This window comes from Lipotes vexillifer, unplaced genomic scaffold (genome assembly GCF_000442215.2).
Source record: "Lipotes vexillifer unplaced genomic scaffold, Lipotes_vexillifer_v1.1 scaffold708, whole genome shotgun sequence".
Lineage (NCBI taxonomy): Eukaryota > Metazoa > Chordata > Mammalia > Artiodactyla > Lipotidae > Lipotes > Lipotes vexillifer.
Genome location: NW_006781346.1, coordinates 236,826 through 244,765, shown reverse-complemented (window position 1 = coordinate 244,765; position 7,940 = coordinate 236,826). Strand labels below are relative to the sequence as shown.

Genomic DNA, 7,940 nt, shown 5'->3' with positions numbered 1-7,940 from the left:
CCAAAAAAAAAAAAAAAAAAAAAAAAAAAAAAAAAAATCCAGGAGACGACGCTAGCAGGCAGTGCGGAGCCCAGCACAGCCTATTCAAGTCTCCTCTTCACACATAAAAGGAGGGGGTTTTTTCACTTGAAAGAGAAACCACAACAAAGGCTGGGGTCCAGAGCCAGGTGGGTCTCTCAGCTCCAGCCCCTCCCTGCCTGGTCACCAACCCTCGTCCACGGCTGCCTCTGTGAAATCCAATTACTGGGCACATGGCAGCCTTGCCTTTGTAATCGGAGGTGGTGTGGGGGGAGCCAGGAGCCACCAGAGCACAGGAGGGGGTTCAAACGGCATCCTTCAACAGACTTCTGATGGAAGGGTATCATAATGCGTCACGAATCCAGGGGCCCTAAGTGTGTTTCTCCACACTCGCTGCTGTGTCCCTGGAGAGGGCCTACTTGCTTATCCCACAAGGCACTGCCATGTCAAGTCCTCTCCAGGTCCTTGAGCTCACACAGGTGGCCTGGAAAGGCAGCCCTGGCTGCAGGGTGGGTGACCTCGGTGTACGGCTCTGACAGCCCGGACGCGTGCCTTCTCACCCTGACCTTCCTTCTCCGCCCGTGAGGTGAGATGGCAGTGACAGCTCTAATATTTTATGGGAGATTCTCCCAACTGGTGGCCCACAGGCTAAGTCTAGCTTGCAAAATATGTACTATTGGCTTCCAGATTAAAATAAAAATTAAGTAAAAATGGATAAAATTCATATAAATATCCACCTTTCCAGCTTCAACTGAATAAAACTATCAGAACAATCCCGTGGCACATCTGACAGAAGCTGAGTAGGGCATGTACCAGGTGGCCACAGTCCCCACCACTCCCTCTTGTTCCATGCCCAATCTGAGTCACTCATTACCGACATGCTAGTCTCTTAAGCGTTGGTGTTTATAACCCCTGAACTATGGTCTCAATCTTGGCTGCTGGCACTTTAGAACGACTGATATTGATGTTAACAGATGCCTAGGCCCAGGCCCACACCCAGACATTCTGATTCAACTGGTCTTGGGGTAGAGCCAAGGCAATGATGTTTGTAGAAAAACTCCTCAGTTAATTCTAATTTCAGCCAGGCCGAGAGCTGCTGGTCCAAGGGCCCTGGCAGCTGGGAGGACCCGTCTCACCTGTGTAAAGAAGCAGCCACCAGAAAAAGAAGGACGGGAAAAGTGGGCCTGGTCAAAAGCACTCACAGGTGCCCCTGGGGAAACACGTGTTGCCCTGGGATCCCCTCCACCCTCAACATAAGCACTTTAGCTTTTTAGGCACAAACGCAATGAGCTTTGTGAGCTTCGGGCAGAAACGACAACACAGACCAATCCCTCCTGCTTGCCCTTGTGTTTGCGCCCAGTCTAGGTCCTGCCTGTAGCTCCCTCCTGAGCCACTGTCCAAGATGCTTCCTGTCCCTGCACTGGGTTTGCCAATTCACACCTCTCCCCTCCCCTCTTGACTCCGCCCAGGGCTCGCGCCTCCTGTAGGAAGCTGCATGAAATATCCTCCTCTCTTGGGCTTCCCTGGTGGCGCAGTGGTTGAGAGTCCGCCTGCCGATGCAGGGGACACGGGTTCGTGCCCCAGTCCGGGAAGATCCCACATGCCACGGAGCGGCTGGGCCCGTGAGCCATGGCCGCTGGGCCAGCGGGTCCGGAGCCTGTGCTCCGCAACGGGAGAGGCCACAGCAGTGAGAAGCCCGCGTACCGCAAAAAAAAAAAAAAAAAAAAAAAAAAATGCTCCTCTCAACTCCCTCAGGTACCATCAGCATTTTACATGTTGGTTTCTCTAAACAGGCTCTTAGAGTCCTTTCATGCCCTTATCAGATAGAGAATTCCTGAAGGCAGGAATCCCTTCTCCTGTGCCCCCTGTGCCCTCCCCAATTCTCCCACCCCACCATTTCATGAACACACACCAAGCGCCCAGGCTGCAACTCCATCCCACGGGTCACTGAGTGGCAGTGGACTCTTGCAGAAGGATGGAGGGGCTACCTGGAGAGTGGAGAGCGGACACTGCCGCCTGCTTGTCCACCTGGAGGAACCATCTCAGATGAATCTACAACGCCCACCTGCCAGCCTCCTGCCCACCTCCCTGCCGAGCACCCGTGTCTGCTTGCTGTACGTGTGCACAGCACAGAAAACAACAGCCCTGGCGTCTGTCACTCACTCCTGAACTGAGAAAGCAACATGGGAGAACAGTGCTAGATTGCAGGGGGTTGGGGCATGGCGGTCAGAAGGGGGCTCGTTCAAGTCCACCGAAAAATAACTACTCCTGAGCTGCAGGACCCCAAATACTCTACTGGTCTGTTCAAATCAAGAGAATCACTCCGGGACCCACACCCTTGACCATGAATCAATCTGATTCACAGCCAGCTAGAGGCAGGAGTGGCACTTAGAGATTTCCAGAGGACACAGGTCCACCCTTAGAGCCTCCCCTTGGGAATGATTTCCTGAGACTAGCTGACTGGGGACTAGCCCTGGTGACATTCCCTAGATAGGGTTGGAGCCTGAAGGATGAGGGTCAGCATGCCCTCCTGGCCTCAGCTGACCAGGGCCTACCTTGGAGCTGACAGAACGTGGTCATGAACTTGCTGGTGAGGGACTTGAGCTCGTTGTTGGCCAGCGTGATGAGGTGGATCTGGTCGGTGACATTTCGCAGGACCTTGTAGATGCCGATGGGGAAGGAAACCAGCTTGCACTCGGCCAGGTCTGCAGCCAAAGGACAAAGACCAGAGTTAGCAGCCACAGCTGCCCATGGACATCGACCCTGTATCTCCTCCCGGCCTCCTTTGTCTCCTACCTGGCTCCCCTGTGCCGGGCTCAAGACCCTGCCGTCCCTCCTCCAAGAGCCTTCATCACCATTCATCACACTTGTCCCAGTCTCACACACTGAACCTAACAGCTTATTCTAGCACCTTCTCTAACAGCACAGCCCGCTAGCTGGAATGCAGAAGACAGAGCTCTGATGACCAGCACTCACAGCCGTGTGCTTGAGGCCCTGAAGGATCCACAAGTCCCTCCAGGATCATCAGACTCAACGGCGAAGCCAGGGTCTTAAGAGTACTTTATAATAGTCTACTTCTTTGAAAACAGGCAATTCACACAGACTTTGTGTTATGACCTTCTTCCCCATCCTGTCACTCTGAAGACAGGTCTAAGAGGCAGCAGGGAAGCCTCTGTGAAGAACAGTCTGGCAGTTCCTCGAATGGTTAAACCTAGTTACTGTATGACCCAGCAATTCCACTCCTGGGTATATACCTGGGGAAAATGAAACCATGTGTCCACACAAAATAGTACACATGAATGTTCACAGCAGCATTATTCATAATAGCCAAAAAGTGGAAACAACCCATGTGTCCACACATAGACGAATGCGTAAGCAAAGTGTGTATATCCACAAAAAGGAATATTGCTTGGCAATAAAAAGAAATGTATCAATATATACTACAACATTGAAAACATTATGGTAAATGAAAGAAGCCAGTCACCAAGGACAATATATTGTATGAGGCCATTTATATGAAATGTCCAGGACAGGCAAATGTACAGAGACAGGAAGTAGATTAGTGGTTACCTAGGGCTGGGGGTATTCAGGGATGGCAACTAAGGGGTGAGGGGCTTCTTTGTTGGAGTAATGCAAATGTTCTAAAATTGGAGTTGGTAATAGTTGCACAGCTCTGTGAATATACTCAAACCACTGAACTGCACACCCTAAACTGTATGGTATGTGAATTATATCTCAATAAACCTGTTTCATATATATGGCAGCAGAGAGACACTGAAAGCATGGAGGCTCAGAAATTAGGCTGTCCAGCTCATCTAAGTCACTTAAGTTTCCTGAGCCTCAGTTTTCTCATCTGTAAAATGGGGGTATCATTGTCTACCTAGCAAGGCTGTCAGGAAAAGTAAATATAATAACAAGTACTCAATGTACTAACCAAGTGCCTGGCAGATAAGTAGTGGGAATGCTAAATACAAATGCTGTTTCCCTACTCACCTTCCACTTTGCTCTCCCCTTCCCACCTTACCCAAATCGTCTCCATGCTTCAAGGCCAGTTCCCATCCCACCTCTTCTGAAAGTCTTCCTGGATCACCCCCATTACTGGTGATTGCCCCCCCAACCCTGTTCAGGAGCACTCACCAACTCAGACAGCACTGCCCCATCTCTCAACAAACTCTTGTCTTTTCCCCAAAGAGGCCGGGCTTCCCCAGGCACCTCTAAGCCTTTGAAGATTGTTCCAATATTAATATATAAAATTCAATAATATTCCTATATGCCAGCAATAAAATACAGTTTTTAAAGATCTTATTCTGAACAGCAACAATAATGCAAAGTCTATAGAAATAATCAAAATTGAAGGCCTTCTCCCTTATCTGTCTCACAGAATTTCTACTCTGGCTCTAATACCAGCTCAAATGTCATCTCCTCCAGGAAGCCTTCCCTGACGGCCCTAAGCTCCAGCCTCTGAGTCTCATATGGTGTAAATGAGACCTCTTCATCCTGTATTGTATTAACCTCCTGTTGTGTCTGCTTTCCCACTGGACTGGGAAGGCCCCCAGAGCACAGCGTCAGCAGAGGTCCACCAGGCTTGGAGGGCAGGGCAGGGTTACTGGTGACCTCATTAAGCTGGTTTAAGGAAAGAAAGGGGACAGGTGGGGGTAAGGGCAAAAGTCCAAAAGACTGAGGAACCATAGGGGTAGGACATCCTGTTAAGAAGTGTCTTTAGGGAATTCCCTGTTGGCCCAATGGTTAAGACACCGAGCTTCCACTGCAGGGGTCCTGAGTTCGACCCCTGGTCGGGGAACTAAGATCCCACAAGCCATGTGGTGTGGCCAAGAAAAAAAAAAGAAAAGAAGTGTCTTTACTGTTTGCTCTGGTCCAGGGCTATGTTAGGTGACCCCAGCCCTGCGTACCAGTCCAATGTCAGGTACCTGCTCTTATATCAGCAAGCGGGGTTTACAGAAGACAGTGCAAGGTCCTGCCAGGAAGAACCAATGCCCAAAGGTCAAACTTTCAGTAAAAAGAGATCAAGGGCTGGAACTAGACCAGCTCTGTAGGCTCGAAGTTTGGGGCAAGCTGAGGATTCTTGTAAAAGCAAACACTTCCAAACCATGAGCCCCCTAGTGCTTGGTGCCAGAAGCACAAAGGTCTAGAAAGGAGTCTTGCGGTTGTGAATCACAACAGCCCCTTTGGCTAAAAGCAACAGATCTCAGACCTGCTAGGAACAACATCAAGGAAAATGTCAGAAGCTTTCCCTTTAAAACAAAGAGCAAAATAAGGATGCCTTCCATCATCGGTATCCCTGAACATGGTCTTAGAAGTTCTGGCCAAAGAAATAGAAAGCATAAACAATTAGAAACAGACAAAATGATTATTATGTACATGTGAGATGACTGCATAACCTCAACAAAGCAGGCATCTGACAAAGTACACAAATTAAGAAGATCTCAGCAAAGTGGCTAATTAAAAGTGCAAAATTCAATAATATTGAATTGCCTATATGCCAGCAATAAATATAGTTTTTAGGATCCTACTCCAAACAGCAATATAATATAAAATATAGAGATAATCATAATAGAAAATATATCTGACCAATATTAAGAAAAGTAGTTCTATTTTTAGTTTTTAAGGAACCTCCATACTGTTCTCCACAGTGGCTGTATCAATTTACATTCCCACCAACAGTGTAGGAAGGTCCCCTTTTCTCCATACCCTCTCCAGCAATTATTGTTTCTAGCTTTTTTGATAATGGCCATTCTGACCGGTGTGAGGTGATACCTCATTGTAGTTTTGATTTGCATTTCTCTAATAGGTAGTGAGGTGGATGGACCTACAGTCTGTCATACAGTGTAAGTCAGAAAGAGAAAAACAAATACCGTATGCTAACGCACATATATGGAATCTAAAAAAAAAAAAAAAAACCCCAAAGGGTACTGATGAACCTAGTTGCAGGGCAGGAATAAAGAGGTAGACATAGAGAATGGACTTGAGGACTTGGGGTGGGAGGGCGAAGCTGAGGCAAAGTGAGAGTAGCATCGATATATATACACTACCGAATGTAAAATAGTTGGCTGGTGGGAAGCAGCAGCATAGCACAGGGAGATCGGCTCGGTGCTTTGCAATGATCTAGAGGGGTGGGATAGGAAGGATGGGAGGGAGGCTCAAGAGGGAGGGGATATGGGGACATGTGTATGCATATGGCTGATTCACTTTGTTGTGCGACGAAAACTAACACGGTATCGTGAAGGAATTATACCCCATTAAAGATCTATTTTAAAAAAAGATTAAAAAAAAAGAAAAGTAGAAAGGTTCACAAAGATATTTTTACAAATGGGAGGACTTCCCTGGTGGTTCAGTGATTGAAACTCCGCCTGCCAATGCACGGGATATAGATTTGATCCCTGGTCTGGGAAGATCCCACATGCCGTGGAGCAACTAAGCCCGTGCGCCACAACTACTCAGCCTGCGCTCTAGAGCCTGCAAGCCACAACTACTGAGCCTGCACGCTGCGACTACTGAGCCCACATGCTGCAACTACTGAAGCCCACACACCTAGAGCCCATGCACTGCAACAAAGAGTAGCTCCCACTCACCACAACTAGAGAAAGCCTGCGCGCAGCAACGAAGACACAATGCAGCCAAAAAAATAAGTAAAAAATAAATAAATAAATAATAAATAAATAAATAAAAATGGGTTTGTACATGGAGATATATAGCATTCGTTGACAACAAGTTAAAATATTGAAATAACAGTGATTTTTTTAAAGAAGTTAATTTACAGATTGTTTAATGCAATTCCTACTTAAAGCCCAAAAAGTTTTTTTTTAAACTTGATGAAATGGCTTTAAATTTCAACTAGGGAATAAGCAAGCAAGACTCTCTAAAAGAGAAGGTGGAGTGATAACCAATTTTATAAGGCTGCAGTAATTAAAACAGAGGGTGATAGGAAAAATAGATCATAGAAAGAAAATACAGTAACTACATAGAAAGAAAATACAGATCCATAGTCCAGAAAATACAGACCATAAATAATATGTCATAGTTTAATAAACACTAAAATGGAGGCCTCACAAATAAATTAGGGAAGGGAAGGATTAATAACTGATGTCAGAATAACCAATTAACAATTTTGGGAAAATAAGAGAAAGAGACTCTCAGTTAACCTAAGAATCAAAAAAAAAACTCTAGATAAAATTACACTTTAAATATTTTTTGAAATCCAATCAAAAAATCAGAAGTAAACAGACTTACACAACCACTTAAGTGAGGAAGACTTTCTCAACTTAGGAGCCGTGAAGAATCACAAAGGAACAGATCAACAAACCTAACTATAAAAAAATATGAAACACCTAGATGCTTAGAAGAAAATAAGGCAAGCAACAGATTGTGAAAGAGGATCTATAAATAGGATACATAAGTTGTTATCTTGATTCTTTTAAATGCTCAATGTAACTCAATTTTAAAAAGGCCACCAGATGATAGATATTCACCAGAGAGAAAATATAATTAGTAAATAAATATACAGACACTGATATGTGTTGCCAAACTGCTTTCCAGGATATTTATACCAATTTACATATATTCTAGCCAACAAGTAAGAGGATCATTAAAAAAATCCTTGCTAATATGATCAGGGGAAATGGTATCCCTTGCTTTCATGAGACTGATTATCTTTTATGGTTAATTAACCATTTTTATTTCCCTGGTGGAAAATGTTGTTCAGGTCTCTTGCTATTTTTCTATTTGGAGTTCTGGCATTCCACCCACTCCATCACCCCCCTAGGTGTTGGTATAGGTCCCTAAATAATATTATCAACCTATATCTGTTCACTGTCTTTCTTTTTTTTTTTTTTTTTTAATATTTTGTGGAGCTAGGCACCTGGAAAGCATTTTTTTTTTTTTTTTGTTGGGGGGAGAAGTTTTTT

General features: G+C 45.4%; 1 protein-coding gene across 1 annotated transcript in view; it reads right to left on the bottom strand.

Moving 5' to 3' along the window:
- The window catches only part of LRRC20 (leucine rich repeat containing 20), a 60,420-nt gene that overhangs the window by 29,319 nt on the left and 23,161 nt on the right, over positions 1-7,940 (bottom strand). The window contains exon 2 of the mRNA XM_007454585.1: positions 2,574-2,723. Within this exon, the coding sequence (XP_007454647.1) occupies positions 2,574-2,723 (150 nt within the window). The remainder of the gene's footprint in view (positions 1-2,573; positions 2,724-7,940) is intronic.